A 22,175-nucleotide genomic window follows, 5' to 3' on the forward strand; every position below is an offset into this window, starting at 1 on the left:
TTAGGCTCTGGTGTTGGAAGCCATAAACCCTCCTCATTGTTAAGAAAACGAGAAACATACTGGCAGACATGACAGCTGCTTAGTATGATTTTTGTTAAGTAAACAGGTAAGTTACTTTGGCAGTTCAACATCTGAGCCTCATTTGGAAATTATCTGAAAGCTTACAGTGCTCATGAAGACTGGGGTGACTAGACAAAAACTTAAGTAGGGTTTTGTTATTTGCTTCAGCAAAAGAAGGATTTGAATGTTTTAATCCTTTAAAGAATATGTTTATCTCACCCCTGGTCCTTCCCACTCACCCATCACAACATTTATACATATGTACTTCAATCATCTTGAATCATCACTAGTCAGTTGTTAATTTCATGGATCAAACCTGAGCTATCAGAAGCTGATAAAATTATATGTTGTCGAAAATACATTAGTCATAAATTTAGAAACAGCTAATCATAACAAAACCTAAGGATTCTCACAGACACGACTGTTGTTGAGCACTAGGACTTGTTACTGTTTAGCCACACCACGCTGCAAATTTCGGATTCCTTCTATGCTATTTTCATGACTCCATTTTCAAATTTCAATTCAAGTCTTTTTCAAAAGAATTAATTCTAATAATCTGAAAAGTTTACTAAGGGCATTTAAAAATATTCTTTGTAAATTGTAAATTGTGTATGTTTTTCTGAGATTTTGTCATTTTTCTATACAACAAAACGCTTTTCTGAGGGAAATGTAGGTTGACATCGGCTCTTGCAGAACAAAAAGAAGAATCAGTTCAAACAATCTCTGGGCAGTATCACATATCACAGGTTGATAACATCCTTTCTCTATTTAACAGTATACATTTTCTTTCACAGTAAGATAAATACCCATCTATATACTATAGCGATTTTTTTTCTGCAAGTGTGAAATTAATGACCTCCATAAGAAAAGCAAAGATAAATGAAAATAAAATCAGACACTTAGGGGATTATTGAAGTTGTCAACCTTAAGAATAAAAATCAAACTAATGTTAATTCACAAAATAGCAGCATTCTAAAGACTCATAATGAGGTTTAGGGATTTTACTCAGATATAATACAATTGGTTTCAAAACAGTCATTGTTATTCCGTTATACTATCTAAGTCTATATGTTTTTGCAAAGTACCTGGTAGCATTGTAATGGATTCTTTCTCCTTCTCACAAAAATCTTTCTCTCTTTGTCTGGATTGTTTAGTCTGTGGCTGAGTTTAGGTGCATTTTACACCTTCAATCTATTATTAGTGTCTAATTACCAAGGTTGCCATAAGGGACCTTGGCTTTGTGATCTTAGTTCTCCTCTAGTAGGGTGGTCTCAGAGTGACATACCTGAAGCCCTGACTTCTCATTATGGTGCCTGTTTCTGGTGAGTCACGTCATGTGGGGGGCCTGGGTTAAGATTTGTGTTTGCTTTTCAGAAGGTGGGGGAAGTAGCAGAGTCCCAAAGAAACCGTCCTTGTACACAGACATGAGCATAAATTTCAAAATTAAACTGACTATAAGAAAACAAATGTTTTTATAAACATTTGTTGGGAGCCTCATGCTGTTTTGATTTGGCCATCAACGTTTATTATCATAATATTTCTTCCTAAATGAGTTGAAGTTCTATATAAGCGGACACTTAAGTATGTGAACAGGATTATTTTGGAAACAAACTAATTACAAGCATAGTAGTGTTCAGGATGTCTGTGTTAGGGCAGAATTGTTTTTCTAAAATTTTTGAGGTAGAATTTTTAAAAAGATTCTTGTCAGCTAAAAAAACAATATATAGACACTTTTTTTATACCAAAAATCAAACACAAATTAAACTCTTAGGTTAATTGTATTCTCATACCAAAACCCCCAGGTTTGCTAGAATAATGTTTTCAGAATAACTTTCAAACATCAGTTGATTTGTGGCCCAAGAAGAGAAAAGCAGCAAACTATGTTATTTTCTGTATTATATGTCATAGACGTTACATTCTTACCATAGGATTTATGTTTTTCCTATTTTTCCCTACATGTGCACACACACAGACACACACAAAAACACACACACACACAATGAGGGAGTTTAGAAACCATAGAAACTATATATGCAGTATCTCTTAAATCATTTTGGCAAAAACAGATAAGGTTCTAGTATTACCACCTCAGTCTGTAAGGACAATTTGATCTAAAGCTGTAAGTTACATAATCATTTACATAAGTTCAAATCAATTACAGTGTGCAGCAATCTCAGAAAAGGATGGTGAGATATTCTCTTGTAAAAATTAAATGCCATTGTTTAGCATGAAAAAAAATAGAAAATGCCTAGAACTCAGGAGTTATTTAAGGAAAAAAAAAAAAAAAAAACTTCCAGGCTGGGCGTGGTGGCTCACACCTGTAATCCCAGCACTTTGGGAGGTCAAGGTGGGTGGATCACCTGAGGTCAGGAGTTTGAGACTAGCCTGGCCAACCTGGTAAAAACTCCGTCTCTGGTAAAACTACAAAAAATTAGCTGGGCATGGTAGCGGGTGCCTGTAATCCCAGCTACTCGGTAGGCTGAGGCAGGAGAATCACTTGAACCCAGGAGGAGGAGGTTGCAGTGAGCCGAGATTGCGCCATTGCACTCCAGCCTGGGTGACGGAGCAAGACTCTGTCTCAAAAAATAAAAAGCAACTTCCGAGGAAACAGAAAAGGAATTAAGTTTGCCTCCATGTTAGAACATTGTACACACTCCTGGAATACCTTCAGGGATTGAACAGTCACATCTTATGGCAGAGCAGAGTTAGGGTCAAATCAACACCAGTCACCCAGTTGGCTCAGCCAACCCACAGGATCCAAAAAAGTCTCTAGTACTGAATTCAGCATGCCATAGCCTGGGAGATCCTTCAGCTAGCAGTCTGGAAAACAGATTTAGATGAACTGAGCACAAAATCTTGGCAATAACTTTACTTTTACTTAGTAGTTCCATCTGAAACTAGTCAAGATTGGGAGCAAGTCTACCTAGGTCAGACAGGGAGTCAATTGGTCTGGTCTCTAAATCTTCCTTAGTGTAGCACTCAGCATAGATTATTTCACCATACTGTGCCCCTTTGTCCAACAAAAAATATATAGAAGATGATATTTCTGTCCCTGCTGCATTCTACAGAGGGCTGTGAAGGTGTTTAAACAATCTATTTTAAATATATTACATTCTTTAGTAATTTTTGTGTGTTTATTCCAGGCATTCCAGGATTATTTTCAGGTGATCTCTCAACTTTTAAGGTTCCTTTAGTTCCAAAATTAGAATAAAGACATCTATGGAGCTTCTAAGAACACTCAATAGAGCCAGGCGTGGTGGCCTATGCCTGTAATCTCAGCACTTTGGGAGGCCGAGATGGGAGGATCACTTGAGGTCAGGAGTTCAAGACCAGCCTGGCCAACATGGTAAAACCCTCTATCTACTAAAAATACAAAAAATTAGCTGGGCATGGTGGTGCACACCTGTGATCCCAGCTATTCAGGAGGCTGAGGCAGGATAATCACTTGAATCCAGGAGGTGGAGGTTGCAGTGAGCCGAGATCACGCCACTGCACACTGCAGCCTGGGCAACAGGGTGAGACTCTGTTTCAAAAAAAAAAAAAAGAACTCTCAATACGTAGTTTTCAAATTATACCTTGGATACTCTTTGCTAAATCCTTTCAGAATTACATAAATGTTTCTAGGGGTGGAAATTAAAGAATTCTGACAAAGTTATGTAACTTCCAAGATTTATTTTTATGGAACACAAATTTTTTCATAGTATTGACAAATATTATTTAATTTTTGTTTCAGATGAACTTAAACCAAATGACTTTTTTTGAAACATTTCCAGGGTTTATTTCTCTAGGAATTTGTAAAGGAAAATTATTCTCCATCATGTTGATTTAATTACTATATACCCACTCTTGCTATATTTTAACATATCATTTATCTGTTACCCAACCAAGTCACACAGACCATTCCCTTAATAAGCCTATAAATTAACAATGCAAATTCCAGGCTCGAGAGCTCATTTTACCTACATGTTGTATCCCCAATCTCCTCTGTGACCAATATCAAAAACTGCCCCTCATTCCTCTTCCCCCACCATGGCCCACTTACTGCCCTTTGTTTATTGTTTTCTTAATATCTTCATCCTACTTCTTATTAGACTGGATGCTAAAGAGTGCTTTTTTCCAAAAAATCACTTCAAAAGAGGAAACCAGTTCTGTTTATCCTTTGCATATGTCTCAGGGAGCCAGCAGGCAGTTCTGCCATCCTAAAGAAAGTTACACATAATAGAGCAGCTTTAGCCCAATAAGCCAGTCTAGTCCCAATTCATCAGTCAAAGTTTTATGCAAGTGGCCCCCCTAAGTTGATAAATTCCCACAGTGCCTGTTGACCCAGCTGCCAAGTCCTCTTGCAGCAGGTGGTGTTTTCATGGCCACCCTGACAGTAATACAAACTGTTTAGCAGCTCCATTGACCTTTCAGCTATTAACAGGGATACAGACTCCACTAGGGACTAGTTTTCAAACATGACAGAATTTCTTAACACTAGAGGTCATGAACAAGTATATGCCCTATAAAAGTCCATTCAGCATGGTGGATATGAAGTCTAAGAGGCAAGGAAACATTTTCCACATTTTTGCTATCATCACTATTCTATGTATCCAGTAACCAAAGATGAATATACATGTATCTTCCTGACTATATTTTATTATCAGTATACTAGATTTCCTGTTGTGGTGCACAATACCTTTTCAACTAACAAATCCCTACTAAGCTGCCATATAGCATCTGAAATTTTAGAGATATACTACAAAAGAATTGGGCAAGATCAAAGTTGAAACTTCTAATGAATGGATGAGCATGCATACATAATAGATGGTAGCAGCCTGAGTATCACTAAAATTTTATTCATACTTTAGCAAGATTTGCATACATGTACATGTGTACAGACACACTGCAACATACAAGTAACACATGCAATGTTAGGTAGAGCTGCACCTATTTCAAAATAAATAGGTGCTATTATATAATAATTTATGACAAAAAACTTTGTGTGACCATGTTATTTTAAAGTGTTTATGTCTTATTTTTAAAAACCGTCATATGCTTTTATTCCAAATGCTGACAGATTTGTATTTATAAAACGCAAAACTACTTCTATTTCTCCCCTACTTGAAATCCTTCACTGGTCTCCCACAGCTATTAAAGATGAATCTAAACTCTTAATTTTTCCCCAACTTTAAGGTATAATTGACAAATAAGAAGTGCATATATTTACAGTGTACAACATGATATTTTGATAAATGTTGTGAAATGACTGAGTCAAGTTAACTAGCATATCCATCACCTTACCTACTTATCATTATTTATGGTGAGAACATATATCAGTCTTCTTTGTGTGCGTGTGTGTATATATATACACATATATATGTATAAGTATATATATGTATATATAAGTGTGTGTATATATATATATATCCTATTTCCTGGAAATGTGACATATGACCACAGCATTCAAAGGAATTTTCTCTTTTATACTAAGTAGTCTCTCTTAAGCTATCAATTTTGATACTTAGAATATCATCTTCTTTAGTAATTGGACAGATTGCTATGAAAACTTGACTGAATTGCCACTTCAAACTGGCATTCATTTAAAAAGCTATAAAATGGAGAATGTGAATGGTGAAGAATATATTCTTCAAAGTGAGACTTATATATTGAGTCAAAAATTCTTAAAAGCATTTTCTTTTCAATTAACATGGCCACCACCACTGACATGCCCACCACTATCTCTTCTAGGACAATGCTAGAAGTCTGATATTAGTCCTTTTGAATATCTTATACTTTTATAGTAAGTTAGTATATCATCAGATATTGCAGTACCTTAGATAAAGACAGATTTAATGTTGCATTACATATGTCTAAAACAGTCATGCAAATTTTTTGAAAAGATGTTTTCTAGAGGAAGATGTAGCTTATAAAGAAAAAACTGCATCTTAGCATCATTTTGTTACTAATTCATTTTGGTTAAGTTAAAAAATTTGTTACTTGAATGACTTATTTTTGTCAACTGTGACGAATGATATGTGAACATCAAAATTTGGAAATTCATCAGGCTAGTCATCTTCAAAGAGAATTTGAACTGACATTCCTGTGCTCTTTTATAGGAAAGAAACTTGTTTTAAATTTCTTTTCTCCTTTAAAGCATTTAGTGAATCTTAAATTTCTACCTTTGTATGATACGAAATTAAAACACTGGTAGATCTACTGCTTTATAAGTGGGGAAATGGAGCTAAGAATTTATTTTTTGATGATTTCTAAAACAAAAATACTGCATTCTTTAACTCTTTTGAATTATGTTGTAATACAAGTGTTATTTATTTATTCTGTGGGTGTGTGTGCGCGCGTGCGTGCGTGTGTGTGTGTGTTTGAGACAGAGTTTTGTTCTTGATGCCAAGGATGGAGGGCAATGGCACGATCTCGGCTCACTGTAACCTCTGCCTCCCAGGTTCAAGCGATTCTCCTGCCTTAGCCTCCCAGGTTCAAGTGATTCTCCTGCCTCAGCCTCCCAAGTAGCTGGGATTACAGGTGCACACTACCAAACCCGGCTAATTTTTTGTATTTTTTGTAGAGACGGGGTTTCACCATGTTGGCCAGGCTGGTCTTGAACTCCTGGCCTCAGGTAATCTGCCTGCCTTGGCCTCCCAAAGTGCTGGGACTACAGACATGAGCCACCGTGTCCAGCCTATTTACTCTATTTGTTAATATTAGTTGTCATTCCCCTGGGCTATTTTCATCACAATAAAAATAGATAAAATCAGAAAAAAATTCTCTGGTTATATTAAGTTACTAAAGCAATACTTGTGTTTAACATTTTTATCAATTATGGTTTATGAATTAAGTATTTAAATTAAACACTTGATTTTGGACATGAAATTCTGAACAGAATATATTTCCTTCTTTATATTAGGAAGCAATAGCATTGGCTTTTTTATTATACCCTAATTATTTAGTTTTTATTTTTGTGTCATATCAGAGTAAGAACAGATATAATCCAAGATTCCTGATTTCATTAAGTCCTGATTTCATTAGAAGCATTTTTTGTATGTCTCCTGTGTTCAATATATTATATTTGCATTATGTGCTACAGAGGGAGAGAATGAATGGGAAGTTGGTCCCATCCCCTAAGAAGTTTATTTTTACTTTAAATCAGGAGATTGCATATGTTATTAAAAGGTAAAAAATATTATTTGAGATAAAACACTTTGAAGCAAAAATACTGTACCATAACACTGTACATTATAAATTGCCAAATTAATGATCCAGAAGTTATTGATGTAGGTAAAATTCACCATGATTTGGTTTCCCATTCAAGTCTGTTCTGCTACAGTGAGAATTTCTTTAACACTAATAAGCTCATATACAAAAGAGAATATCAGCACAACATGAAAGTAGTTATGCAGCTTTTCAAGCAAGACGTAACGAGAATTATAAGGAAAGGAACATGCCCTCAGCCTAGCTGTTGCACAGGCAGGAAAACCCTTCTCAACTGAGTCGTCAATGAAAAGTAAGTGCCTGTACTGGGTTTCCCTCTTTCAGGATGCATCCCACAGTCTTCCGTGGCTTTCTTCAGGGTGCACATCCTCTTTTCAGAGTTCCACTTCCATCATTATTTTGTTTTGTGTGTTTCTAATCTCTCCTGAAGCGACCTCCAGCTACTTCTGAGTTGCTCGCTTAGTTGCCCAAACTTTCTTCCAAGGTACCAGCTTTTGTTTTCACCACTGCTTTAGTTACAAAGCTGCACAGATCTTGAGGGGTCTGCCCCAAACCAATTCTTCCCATAAGCCCTTGTCTTAGTCAGCTGAGGTGGTTATAACAAAATACCTAGGTGGATTAAACAACAGACTTCTGATCGTACTGGAGGAAATCCAAGAGCAGGGTGCCAGCATGGTTGGATGCTTGGTGAAGGCTCCATTTCTGGTTTGCATATTGCCACCTTCTCACTGTATCCTAACACGATGGAGAAAGAAAGAAAGCAAGCTCTCTGGTGACACTTCTTATAATGGCAATAACCACATCATGGGGGCTCTATCTTCATGACCTTATTTAAATCTCACTTCTTCCCAAAGACCCTGTCTCCTAATGCTGTTATTTTGGGGGTTAGGGCCTCAATATGTGATTTTGGAGGGAAAAAAGCAGTCCATAACAGCCCCCTTATTTTAAGTGCCATTTTGTGGAATACAATATTTTTCAGGAACATGTACACTGAATTACAGTAGAAATGCCTATTTTTCTATATTCACTGCTCATATTATAGTTGATCAGTTTCTAAAGCTAGGATATTGCAAATATAATACAACAAATACCTAAGGCAATTTGATAAAACTGGACCTTGTCTTTTTATCTAAAAGCACATGACATTATTATTTAGTTTCATTAATCTTTTCTCCTAGGTCTTCCCTGTAAGATATTACATAACTTTTCATGTCCTGAATTTCCATGGAAATATATGCATTGAGTTAAGTTGATAAACCAAAGTTGATACAGCAGATCCACATACCCTTTTAGATATTTGTGTACTGTGGTGTTGATGTTTGTATAGGGAGATTAATAGGACTGAAATGTGGGTACATTGTTACCTTTTTTCCTAAAGTAAGAGGGCCAGTTCAGTGGAAAGAACACTGAACCAGGAAAGAGTTCCAGAATTCTCTGTAACTAGCTGGGTGAAAGCCACTTAATCTCTTCATACATTTTCTGATCTTTTAAATTTAAGAATTACAAAGCTGACCCTCTCTCATGAGAATAAAGTTAAACTTGAAAAATGTAAGTGGCTTCATTATTTGCTTTTATTATGGTTGCATCTTTAACCACAGAAGAAAATTAGATGGATATTTGTGAAATTTCTGACAATGTTATTAGCAGTAGACAGTCAAACCTGTGGCTCAATTCACTAAGTTACTACTGCTTTCGCCTCCTTTGAAAGGTTTAGTGCCAACTCAGTTTCAAACTGCCTAGGTATTAAAGCCAAGTAACACTATTTCTTAGTGAGCAAGTGAGTTCAACATGTGAGGATGAGACTTTTAAATCTCAGAAATCCTCACAATGAAGAGAATATTAGTCACAAAGAAGACAGCCAATGTTAAGCCCCACTTGTTTTCAGCATATTTTAGGACAGAGAAATTTCTAGACACTATGTAAAAATAAGATAGAACATTAGCTTTATCCATCCTAAACTCAAATTTTAGAAATATTTAGTACAAATTAAAAATTAGAATATGATTTATAAGGTACATAAATTCAGAGTTGTCCTTGAATTCAAAGGTTTTTTTTCCTCTTTATTCTAGTATCAGAGTTATTTAAGAATACATAATAAAGATATTTCTGCAGCCTACGTATGCTATAATGTCAAGGAAGGTATTCCTTAAAAATAAAATGGAAGCAGTAACTCTTAAAACATTTAATTTCTTGCTGTACTTCAGATAGTACTTGAAAAATACATTAGGAAATGTGTGTTGCTGTCAATACTGCCATGAAGTTCCAATGAGATCAATATTACATGGTTACACAGGAAGAGATTCCATTGGCTCCGTTCTTCTACCTGGAATATGATTGTATTATAAATATATGATTCCTCAGCGAAATTGAGTTTGTATAATGCATTGTTGTTTTTAAAGCTGCCTATAAAATGGCTATGTATAGTCTCAAAACATGCGGTAAATCCTTCAGAATACAGCATTCTACTACTTATAAGTAAACTGACACTGAAGAAAGAAACACCGATATGACTAGGAAAAATTCAGTGAACAGCCAGATTAAAGACAATTACGAAGAAGAAAAATATCAGTTTGTGTACTGCCTTTGAGAAAGGCACTAAAATGATTAATAAAAAGATGACACAGCAAGTACTATACTAGCACTTATTCCTATTCCTAAAGCTCCACAGATGGGAGACAGTAAAAATTTATCCCATCATAAGAAATTTTTCACTTCCTTACCCTTTTTTAGGTAAAAGTGATGAGTATTGGCTTAAAAATGATGAGTGGTCAAGGATAATCACTGTGTATCAAATTGCTTACAGCATGAGGAAATTCATTAAACCATAGAATCTGCTGTGGCATTCGAAGACTGCCTCCTTGTTCAGGGCAAGGACTCCACCCATTTGGAAGATTTCAGAGCATTCTCTACTTGGAAGTGCCTGAATACACCAATTAATGGCCACATTGATTCCTCCTGGCTGGGAAATGGACCTAATTTAGAAACAGGCCTCACAAACTTGAATATGCATGTGAGTCACCTGGCCATTTTGTTAAAGATTCAACATCAGTAGATCTGGGGTTAGGGCCTGAGATTCTGCATTCTGTGGAATAAGGATTTTGACTTATCAATTTTTCCTCTCATGAGAATGAAAACATGGAAGAAAAGTAGTTTTTTAAATGTTAGAGTCTCAAGGGTGCTCTTTTCCATGTGTCCCAATGTGTCTGTGGATAAAGGAGTAACACAGCTCTTAGGTCACCTTCCACCCTTAAACATAAAGCTGTCTAAGACAGGCTACAGAATTATTACATCTTCTAATACCTCCATCAGGATTTCATACATAAGTATTACTCTTGATCTGTATATCTTGTTTTACAATGAAATGAATTCAAAATCCGGACACTTCACAAAAATTTCAGAATGAGCTCCTTTCCTTTTTGTTAGACGAAATAGATTTCTGCAGTGCTCATTTGGAAGGGTAGTACTGCTCAAACAGGATTTATCCTCGTACCTCCACACAGAATCAAAGGACTTCTCATGTACTGATTTATTTGTTCATCCCCAAAATTAAATATCACGAAATGAAAACCATTCAGAATACCACTACCCAAAGACATTCACTGTTGGTCTTAGCTATTCACAGAAAGTCATCACCTCTAACGGATGTTATAAATAACTTATGCTTCTCAACTTCCTTTTTTTTCAAAAAAGTGTCCAAATCTTTATACTACTACACAAAGCAAGCCAAAGTTGGTTTCTAAGAAAATTTTTTAAATTTCTGAAAACAGTGCTTTATACATTAAAGAATGTTGGACAGTTTTTTGCACTAGGGTTTTAGTGTTTCATTATTTGTCATGCGTGAAGGGATTAGGAAATATGTTTTTCTGATTTAAATTAAGCTCAAGGGCTATGGGGATAGCTGTCAACAAATAGGCTAGATATATTCTTTTTTACAAGCCTAAACAACCTCTTGGGTAAGTTTTCTGTTTTGAAAGTTACTCTGACTTCATTTAGTAGAGTGAAGGGTCCAAAAGTTTAAAGAGTTATTGTTTAAAAGAAGAACAAGACAATTTAAATGATTCTTATTAGATCGTACATTAAAGCACCCAATTTTCCAGTCCAATAAAAAAAGTATGAAAATGGGTTAATGCATCACAGATATATACCCTAAAGTTTTGTTTAGATTCTATCTAGGTGTGTATATGTAGTACTTAAGTATATGTAAGATGGTCTATTTCAACATGACAATAATAATGAAGTTTAAAGGTATTGTTTATTCCTTTTTTGTTTCTCTTTATTTCATGTTAAAGGGCCCTGTTCGTTTCAGTAAAAGGAAGAATGTCACCATTACAAAGACTTATTGGAGGGGAATGGTTGGAATCACCAAAAATCTTTGTCAGACGCTACCAAATATTAGAAAATTGAATTTTAATGTGTTGACTTAATTACCATCTGTAAGAGAAGACAATCCTGTCTCTTTATCTCATGCTGACCTTGACTTCTTAGCCTTCGGTTTATTTACTATGATTATAATTATTATCAAAATGCATCTTTCAGAATGAGTATAACTGTACCTTGGAAAAAACTTTAAGACAAGTTTATTTAGGCAATAGAGAGAAATACAGTAAATGTTTTGTGTTTATGATATGAAAGTATAGCAATTTGATTTTAAGGATATCCCTCCCCTGAATGGCCCATATTTTCCTAATATCTTTACACAACAACATAGAAGGGGCTCAAACAGCCTTTTAAAATTCCATATTCTTATTAATTTCATTCATTCAATAGATTTTTATTAACCATCTTCCACGTGCAACACATTCTTCTAGGTCCTGGGGAGCCACAAGAGATGCGAGGAAATATTTGTCCTCATGGAGTTCATATTTCAGAGAGTGTATTTGAGAAAGTTACTACTATATAAATTCAATTTATTTATTTTATTTATTTATTTTGAGATGGAGTTTCACTCTTGTTGCCCAGGCTGGAGTGCAATGGCATGATCTCGGCTCACTGCAACCTCCACCTCCTGGGTTCAAGCGATTCTCCTGCCTCAGCCTCCTGAGTAGCTGGGATTACAGGCACCCAAGACGACACCCAGCTAATTTTTGTATTTTTAGTACAGACAGGGTTTCACCATACTGGCCAGGCTGGTCTCAAACTCCTGACCTCAGATGATCCACCCACCTCAACCTCCCAACATGCTGGGATTACAGGTGTGAGCCACCGTACCTGACCTAATTTAATTTAATAAACATTTATTGACTGACTATACAGGATTTTCCTAGTTCCTATGAATATGAGTACTTGAAGAAGATAAAATACATGGTGGTATAAATGTCATCTCTCTATAACATCCCTTAAACTAGTTGCCTCCTCATCTGTGTTTCTATGATACTGCATGTGTGCCTGTATCATAGCAAAGATCACACTGCATTATACTTTTGTGTATGCATGTTTTTCTTATCCTCAGTGGTCTGTGTGAGGCTCAGGACCCTGTACTATTTATGTCTTATCTCCCTGAAGAGCGCAGTACTTGCCCAAGTAAATGATTGGACTTGAAGAGGATTGAGTATGTAGCTTCTGCCCTCAGAAAACCTTCAGTGAAGAAGGGAAAAAAAAAAAAATAGACAAATAGCCTATTCCTGAAGAGAACCCTGTAAGAGACAGGCAATCTTTTAGGTAAATGTTCATATTAAGGGAGCCCTGATAGAGTAACAGTTTAAAAGAGAGAGGATTGATTTAATATAATAAGCGCAGAATGTTATTTATCTACCGCGTAGAACAAAAAAAGATAATTTCTCCTGGTATTTAAATAAAACTTGAGGGAATTACAATGCTTGTATATTACAGCCACACAGTCTTACATAAATTAAAGTAAACAAGCCCAGGTGTGAAATAATTACTACATCCGCAGGTAAACAAGCATTTACCAAATCTTAGGGAAAAAAAATTTAGAATCTTCTCCCTGATCTGAGTTTCCTTATGTTTGAATGTTTGGTGAAAAATAGTCAAAGCATCAAATTGGAGTATCAGCAGGGAAACAGGGGTCAGACACTCTCCCTAAAGAATAGCCCTTCAGTATCAGATTCCTATTTATCATGTCCTCATTCCTTTTACCAATGCCCATGAATCAGTGTTCCTATACTTTGCCTCAAACAGGCAACATCTTCTAGTTGGAGTTTAACAAAGTTCATCTATATTCATGACCTAAATGATGCCATCTCTTTGGATTCACCTGTTCAGGCATAAACCATCTCATGGGGTAGTATGTGAGAGTAGGTACCTGCAAATTTTGCATTGCCTATAACATGTAACAGATTTTTGACATACTCTATTTCTGGGTCTCTTTTCTTGAATGAGTCAGAAAGTGGGTGAGCAAGTGAGTAAGGAATAGAAATTAGATGTACAGAATTCTGCAATTTCAACTAGAATATTTGTTTACTGAATGCCACTCAGTGGCCTATGACTCAGAAGAATTTCATGGCTACTGAAAAACTGCTCTTCTTGTGGTCAGAAATGCCACCATTGTCTCACAAACAAAATAAGAATTTTAAATGACAAAGAAATAGAATATACTTGGGATACTCAAGAACAACAAGAAGAAGGCGAAGATTGTGTCCTTACTTTTCTTGGCATAGCCATTTAACATTTTCTCTACCTTATCCCACCCCACCCTTACTCCCAGAAAGACACTTTTGAGGAACATATGGAAACTGTTAATGTTTTTTGAATAAAAATATGCTTAGTGCATAGAATGCCTGAAGGGACTTTCACATAAATTGACCATTCCTAGATTCAAATAAGAGGCTGAATAGATTTAAGGGAGTTTTCTGAATTGTCATGTTAGCTGCAGAACATAGCACTTTCGACATAGAGTGGGACTTTTCTTCAGAAGAAGAGCTAGGGAAGCCACCGTACATTTTAAATATTTTTGTTTTTACCATATATGGTTTCTATATGGTTCTGAGTCATTGTAGAAACAGCCTGAGATCAGGACCCAAATTATCATCACTGTTCATATTGCCATAGGGACATAACAAGGTAACCTATCTCAAAAAAGCTGAGTCTGCAGGGCTTAATTATTTGCTTATCTCAGAAAGCTCTGTAATTTACCTCTTGAGGTTTTGACCTGTAATGATCACCTTCTTTTTATGGTACTTAAGATGTCCATTTGCTTGGCCATCCTAATGCTGTTGATTTGACTGTCAATGAAAACATTTGTTTACATTCCTTAACTGAAAAGAAACTTCTCACCACACTGTGGCACAGGTAACAGCGACTGATAGGAAAGTGCCACTGCATATTTTTTTCCCTGAAGATTAGGTAATGAGCAGTTGTGACTATGACTCCAGCCTGACCCAGCTCAAATGACATCTTCTTTTAAAAATAGTAAGAACCATAAAAATCTCCTGAAGGCATCTTGGTTTCCACTATAAATGATGGCAGTTGTAGAACAATTAAAATCTATGACTTTTTACATTGCAAATAAGATGTTTCTGTTTGCTACTTTTAGCATTCTTTTTCCTTATAGCAGGACAAAATCAAATTATTTATATATACATATATAATCATTACATATATGGATCAAAATCAGATTTTATATATATATAATCTTCACATATATATGGATCTTTCTGTGCATGGAGTTTAAACTTCGACTCAATAGTATACACACATGTATTATGGTCACCTTTCAAGAAAAATCAGTCTAAAAATATTATCTCTTAATCCAGTCTATCATTGTTGTACCATAAAACCTAAAGTATAATAATAATAATAATAATAATAAAAGAAAAAAAAAAAAAAGAAAAAATACACACACACAAAAAAATATATTATCTCATAAGAAATATAAAATTAAAACAAAAATAAAATTAAAAAAAAAACAAAGATTCCAAAGCTTTGCAGGCTACAAGTCATTTTGATAAATGCCTTCAGCCCTGTACTACTGCCAACTGTGTCAATAACAAGTGAAACTATCACAGACACTATTCCTAAACATTTTTGTAGATATAGGGGGAAAAGTTTTAAGATATTTATACATCTTTACTTTAAATATTGCAATTGTTAGAAATTCATACTTACCAAATGTGAAATATCAATTTAATTAAAGATAGTTTCATCAATGGGTTTTGATCAGGATAAAGTTTCTTAGAATGTTTACTTAGTGTGTTTAGTTGGGTTACAAACTGGTTAGTTTGTTTCCTCGCTGGTATGTATTTCCTATCCTTAGAAAGTTGTAAATCTGACTGAGTCACTTAAAAAAAAAAAGTCTCTCTAGAAAGTAAGAGGCATGCTTTGTAAGCCACAGAATCACTAGATTTCATTCCACTGTTGATTTTCAAATGGAATACACTTTCAACTATTGTCTTTTAATGTAGACCTTTAATGCCTGAGGAATGCAGAGCCACGGTACAACCTGCACAGACACTGACTTCAGAGTGCTCCAGGCTCTGTCGAAACGGCTACTGCACCCCCACGGGAAAGTGCTGCTGCAGTCCAGGCTGGGAAGGGGACTTCTGCAGAATTGGTTAGTATTTCTGTTTTCACCTGAAAAGGACTGGGGATGAGTCAATCCTTAGGTACTCAAGAACTCAACATTGATTGTTTCTTCTACAATAATATAGTGTTCAAAAGTGTTTAGCCATTTACATTACTATTAGTGCTCATCTGTTTATGAGCTTGTAAGTAAAATCTTGCTCATTTTCTTAATGTAAACAATTCACTTATGTAAGTTAATTATAAATATACAAAACCTTTAAATGGCTGAGTCCTTTCAAAAAGTAAAAAATGCAAATAGCACAACTAGATCATCTCTTTGGGCCTCTTGGTCCTGGGTTCTGAAATTTCACACTAGCCAATGACTTAGTGTTTGCAAAGCCCCTCTCCAAGCGCTAGCATTTTCCAGACACCCTGTAAATGCCCTCCCTGGCTTTACTGCTTGCTTTCCTACCACAGCAGACTAAAAACAGGGCTTTTCAGTGGGTGTTATTAAATAAAAGGGGGAAATGCAATTATCTAGAGACATATTATGAGATTTTTTTTCATGCTTTTTGCCACTCCCCTATGAACCATCAACTAGGTGTGCATCTGCTCAGAGAGAGCAAAAGAGATTTACTCCAGGGTTGTTCTAGCCTATAACTTGATAGTTCCTCAATTATGTGCAATGATGCTTAAGTTCTACTTGGTGTGAAGTCAGAAAATAGATAAATTTAGAAACCTAGAGTTTAAAATGTGTATGTTGAAAATGCATAATTAACAACCAGCATATACCATCACTTAGAAATGATTTTGATCTTGGCTATTTCAAATATTAAAATACTTATTGCCAATGAAAATTAAAATCTCAAATTAATATTCATTTATTCACAAATGCTATCTTTTTGTTTGTCCTCAAGATGTATTTCAAAAAATTATAACTATAACTTGTCTATTTTTATATTGCCTGACAAAAAAACCAACATTTAAAACCACATATAGAGGATATATTTTAAACTTAAATTGCTTCAGCATTAATAACATTATGTGTTTGATTAATACTATGGTTATGTATCTAGGAAGGAGTTATCAAAATTAAAACTCAACAGAAATTAAGTAATTGCATTATTTAAAACAAATGCATACATGTTATTTGCCCATCTTCTCTGCCTTTTTGTTAGTTGACCAAAAATATGAGAATCAGTATTCAAATGTAATGATATTCAAATTCCTGCTAATATATTATCTCTCTGCTTCCTTTTCTGCCTAACAATATCTACTTTTTCTGCATCTTTTTTTTTTTTTTTTTTTTTTTGAGGTGGAGTCTCTCTTTGTTGCCCAGGCTGGAGGGCAGTGAGGCAATCTCGGCTCACCGCAACCTCCACCTCCTGGGTTCAAGTGATTCTCCGCCTCAGCTTCTCAAGTAGCTTGGATTATAGGTGCCCACCACCATGCCCTGCTAATTTTTGTATTTATAGTGGAGATGGGTTTCCACCACGTTGGCCAGGCTGGTCTTGAACTCTCAACCTCATGTGATCTGCCACCTTGGCCTCCCAGAGTGCTTGGATAACAGGTGTGAGCCACCATGCCCAGCCTCTCTGCATCTTTTAGTAACAGAATATAACATAAAGTGTCCATTCTGTTATATTCCCTGCTTTGCATTTTGCCTAATCTCTTATGTTACTTGAAGCCTGCTAGTGACAGTATGTTTAAACTGAGGATGAATGAATTATCTCGAATACAGGTGGCACTATACATACCTTAATAGATATTAATAATAAATTGTGATATAAATGAAAATAGACATACATTAAGTTAACATAAAGTTTTACTCCATGAGGTACTTTCATTTTTACACTGAATCAATTTAAATAGTTTGAATATATAACATTTCCCAAAACCATTTTATAAAATTAATCTGTTTATTTGGGATGTTTTGGACCTAAGCAGGAATTTTATTCATGTACTCACATTGTTTACTCATCTCCCACAGATTTAAAACATAAAATTGTTTATTTTCTTCTTATTTTTTCTTTTCCATGTGTCAACCACAGACCCCTGGAATTTGATTAATGTATTTGAAAGGTCAAAATGACCCTGTCTCATCAAAACATAAGGAAATGTATTGAAGGAATTTGACTCCATCCACAGTGACTGTACTCCCCAGATTTAATCAGAAAATAGCAATTTATATATCCAATTTTATGTCTCATTTTAGCAGTATATCTTTATATTCCCCATTTATATTGTAGTGGTAAAAATTCTTTAATGAAAATTCTGTGCTGTAGGGCAACCCTGAAAAGGTTTGCTCAGAACATCCTTTGCTGGCCAATTGCACTGACTCCAGAAAGAGACTTCAAAGTGTCATCACAGAGCAAAGCATATGCTGTCTGCCCCCTGGAAGCAAAAGGAAGGAAGAATCCAAGGGAGTTTATATGGTGGATATTCCACCCAACCAAAATCCAAAACTGACTGTTCCTTTATGTTGCACTGGAGATGCTTGAGCCTCTGTGTCTCCCCCTCAGCCTGGGCCGCTCCCATGTTGAGATCCTACCTTGAAGGAATGGGAACATAGAGCTTGGAAGGCCCTCTGTAGAGAATGCTCCTGTGGGGCAGAGATTTCAAAGGACTAAAATCTTCATTTTAAATAGAGTTAATTTTGCAAAGAGTTGCAATTGTTTCTTATGATCTCTGCTTCTCTAGAAATGTCTCACATTCTCTGCTGAGTTCAGGCCTCCAAATAACTATGGGTGTAAAAGCCTGTTTCCTACTTGTATATTTATCTTTCAGAACATTTTGTAACTATCCCCCTCCTTTTTTCCCTCGCTTCCCTTATTCAGCAAATATTTGTTGGTCTCATGCTCAGTCCTGTTTCTGACATACAGAATGAGAGTGTGATATTCTTGCTCTTTTTCTCTCCCAGCAAAATGTGAGCCAGCATGTCGTCATGGAGGTGTCTGTGTTAGACCGAACAAGTGCCTCTGTAAAAAAGGATATCTTGGTCCTCAATGTGAACAAGTGGACAGAAACATCCGCAGAGTGACCAGGGCAGGTATTCTTGATCAGATCATTGACATGACATCTTACTTGCTGGATCTAACAAGTTACATTGTATAGTTTCTGGGACTGTTTGAATATTCCATTCCAATGGGCATTTATTTTTTATCCTGTCATTAAAAAAAAAGACTGTTATCCTGCTACACACTCCTGTGATTTCATTCTCTTTTATTAATTTAAAAATAATTTCCAGAAATGTGCAGATCCTTTGTGTGTATGTCAGCATGTTTGTTCATATATGCACATACACATACTCATAACCCCTATATGCGTTGTTGCATAACAGATGATTTTTTGAAATATATACTTCCTTGTGCAGAGTAATTTACACAAAAATTCCACTGTAAATTGATAACGGATTTTTTATGTCACTAGAAGAGATTATTTGACTTCCCAGGAATTTTCTGTCTGTAATCACTAAAGTCAACTTTAATAGAGTTTTGAAACATTACTGTGCAATCTGATGGATCTAATAAAAAAGGCAATATTTTTATATTAAAGTACTATACTAGGAGAGAATGTTTCAGAACTCCCTGATGAATTTCTAAGTGAGCAACTTGATATAAAATTGTAATCTTCTTTTTTGTCAGTGTATCAAGTAACAGAATGTTACACACTTACTTTTTATTGGCTGAGAAATCTGATTATTTCATCTTAATCTCAAGATTGTTTTCAAGTGTTTTATAATTAAATCATAATAGCATATTTTAAAATCAGTCTTCCTAAAAGGTCTGCTTTTATTGTATGTTTTATTTAACAATAGGCACTGGGTTTGTGTTACATATTTATATATTTTATTTTATTTTTATAATATAGACATCACCTAGATGAAACACCTTTACCCTGTCCTGTAAAACACTAAAGTTACATTTTTCACCAACTTAATTGGAAAGAAGGGGAGTGAGAAAGCAAACAGTCTTTAATGTGCTGTGGATCTAATCTAGCAAGGTATCCTTGTGCCAACATGTAATCATTAACGACGGATGAAAAAGCAAGAAAACAGCCAATCCTTATAAAATTCCAGCATTAAACATTTGTAAAGTGCTTTTCACCATAGCAAGACTGTCAGAGTCTATGTTATTAGAATGTTGCAGATTTCCACTGAATCGAACCTCACTGGAGAAGAGCTCACTTGTTTTTTAAAAATCTTGGCTATGTAAGCTGTCACCTGTACAAATTTTTAACATAATAATTCTTGCCAAATATGACTTTAAATGTTCGTGTTCCTTCAGAGCTCAATGAAAATACTCTTTGGTTAATGTATCAATAAATTTTCTGTAAATGTTCTGTTCAGGGTTTTACAGAGATGACACGTTCTGACTTAAAACTGCAAAAATTCTAGTAGATATTTTTCTTCATGGTTTTCAAAGCCAGCTCTCCACGTTTGGATTTTAACAAAATATAAGGCCTCTTTGCACTACTGAAAAAACACATCTACTCATGACAAGTGCACACCCACTATGGCTGTCCTTCTTCTGTAAACATCCATTCCTCTAGAATCTAAATTGTAGGGCAGTATAGATTATGCAGCACCAGCTGACTTTCTAAACCTCCTCCTTACCTTTAGGAATACAAGCCTCAATTTAAAAAATATATTGTAGCTAGTATTTCTCTACTGTTTTAAGGTGAGAGATTTGCAATTAAAGCCCAGTAAGCATTTATATAGAAGCCACAATGTAGAAAGATTGGTTAAGTACACTGCTCTTGTCTTCCATATATGATTACTTAAGTTTCAAGTGACCTCATGCCAAATGGAAATGGGTTGAGAAATCTTGGTTCAGTGCTTAGTGAACAATAGCCTGCATTAAAAAGTGCATGCATAATTTTGCACAATTTAGATTCAATTGACAGTCTATTCAAAGAAGTCTCAGGATTAAATGAGCATGGAGACCAAATTGCCCTCTTACCCCAGAAAAGGGGTGGTCCCTTCTAGTCACACTAACACTTCATTGGCCCAACAGTGTGACAAATCTTGCAATGAACCATGCAGTAGCCTGCATCTGTAGGTTAATAGCAATCTTTTGTCTCCATTGCTTTCTCTTCATAGCCCTTTTACTGAATTCCATCACAGAAAGTTTTACAATTAAAAAAAAAATGTCCTGACAACCATTTTTGTAAATGGACCTTACCATCTAATCGTCCCTTATTCAACGTGGGTGACATTAACAAAATGTGAACTTCTTGTGAGGGAGCCAGCTGTCTAAATCTGTCAAATCGTGCAGTTTTATTACACATTCTCCAATTCTTCCTAGTTTCCCTGAAAACAATAAGGATACTGCTATATATTCAGTAAAATCTAAAAAAATCAAGCATTTCTTCTTACATCTTTAAACTTTCCATCTCCTCCCCAAAATAAAAGGTGTTCTATTGCCATTAGTTCTACTGTTTTAAAATATCTATATTAAGTTGACCAGGCCCAGATTTTTTATACAGCTTTTTCCCAAGTGAAAGATTTTCAACTGACTTAGAAAAACATATGCGCCCCAGGTGTCATTGCCTTTTCTTTTGTGAGTCATTAGAATGAAAGACCAAGTTCTTCTCAAGAGAAGATAGCAAGATCCACGGATATTAAGCCAAGCAAAGAAAGTAAAATCATTGGAGTCATTTCTTTCTGTTCTTAGGAGAAAAGTAGATAGCACTGGCTAATTGATGGCAACATATTTTAAATTAAGTGGTCAATTCAAAAAATCTCTTTGACCTTTTCTTTCAAGTAGATTTTTTTAAATGCATGACTGGAGAATTATCTTCAATGATTCATGATGAGAGGCAGGTAGGAATTGGTTAAGAAGTATGAGCTAGGAAAAAATTATTGTTGAATCACATGAAAGGCAACATCTGTTCAGTTCATAAAGCACACAATCTCAAATGGAAGAAAAAAAGGTCCTTCGTAAGAATACTGATGCATAAGATAAAGACAAAATAATGAAAAAGAAAAATGTATATTATTATTCCCTCGTCCATTCTCAAGTTTAAGCTGTGGTTGTCAGTTGAATGTGAAATGACGTTATAGTTGTTTTAAATGGTTGGAAATAACCTTTCTACTACTGTTTCTGCCACACTGTTGCCCTGGTTCATAGAACCTTGTTTTCTTGACAGTTATTTAAGATAATAAAAGGAACACCAACTGGCAGATCTTTAAGTGAAAAGGAGAAAAAATTTAAGAAATTGAGTGATGGCTAAAAGTAAGTGCTTCCATCCATAACTTTTCTTCTTAGATTTTTTTCAATGTAATTATTGTAAAATATATATTTTTTATTTTATCACAAAGAATACTCAGAAGTTTCCTCAGATTAATGAGTATCTCATAAAGAGTAGAGAAACCAACACATACAATATATATACACAATCTAAATAGAAAACTATTTTCTTCATCATTTGCATGCCCCAGAGCAGTT

At 35.2% G+C, this 22,175-nt stretch overlaps 1 protein-coding gene across 1 annotated transcript in view; it reads left to right on the top strand.

Annotated features, from left to right (window-relative positions):
- Nucleotides 1-21,690, top strand: part of HHIP (hedgehog interacting protein) — a 93,427-nt gene extending 71,737 nt beyond the window's left edge. The window contains exons 12-13 of the mRNA XM_024246432.2: nt 15,627-15,775; nt 18,647-21,690. Of these exons, the coding sequence (XP_024102200.1) occupies nt 15,627-15,775; nt 18,647-18,840 (343 nt within the window). The 3' untranslated portion in view covers nt 18,841-21,690. The remainder of the gene's footprint in view (nt 1-15,626; nt 15,776-18,646) is intronic.
- The last annotated feature ends 485 nt before the right edge of the window (nt 21,691-22,175 follow it).

Source organism: Pongo abelii, chromosome 3 (genome assembly GCF_028885655.2).
Source record: "Pongo abelii isolate AG06213 chromosome 3, NHGRI_mPonAbe1-v2.0_pri, whole genome shotgun sequence".
Taxonomy (NCBI): Eukaryota; Metazoa; Chordata; class Mammalia; order Primates; family Hominidae; genus Pongo; species Pongo abelii.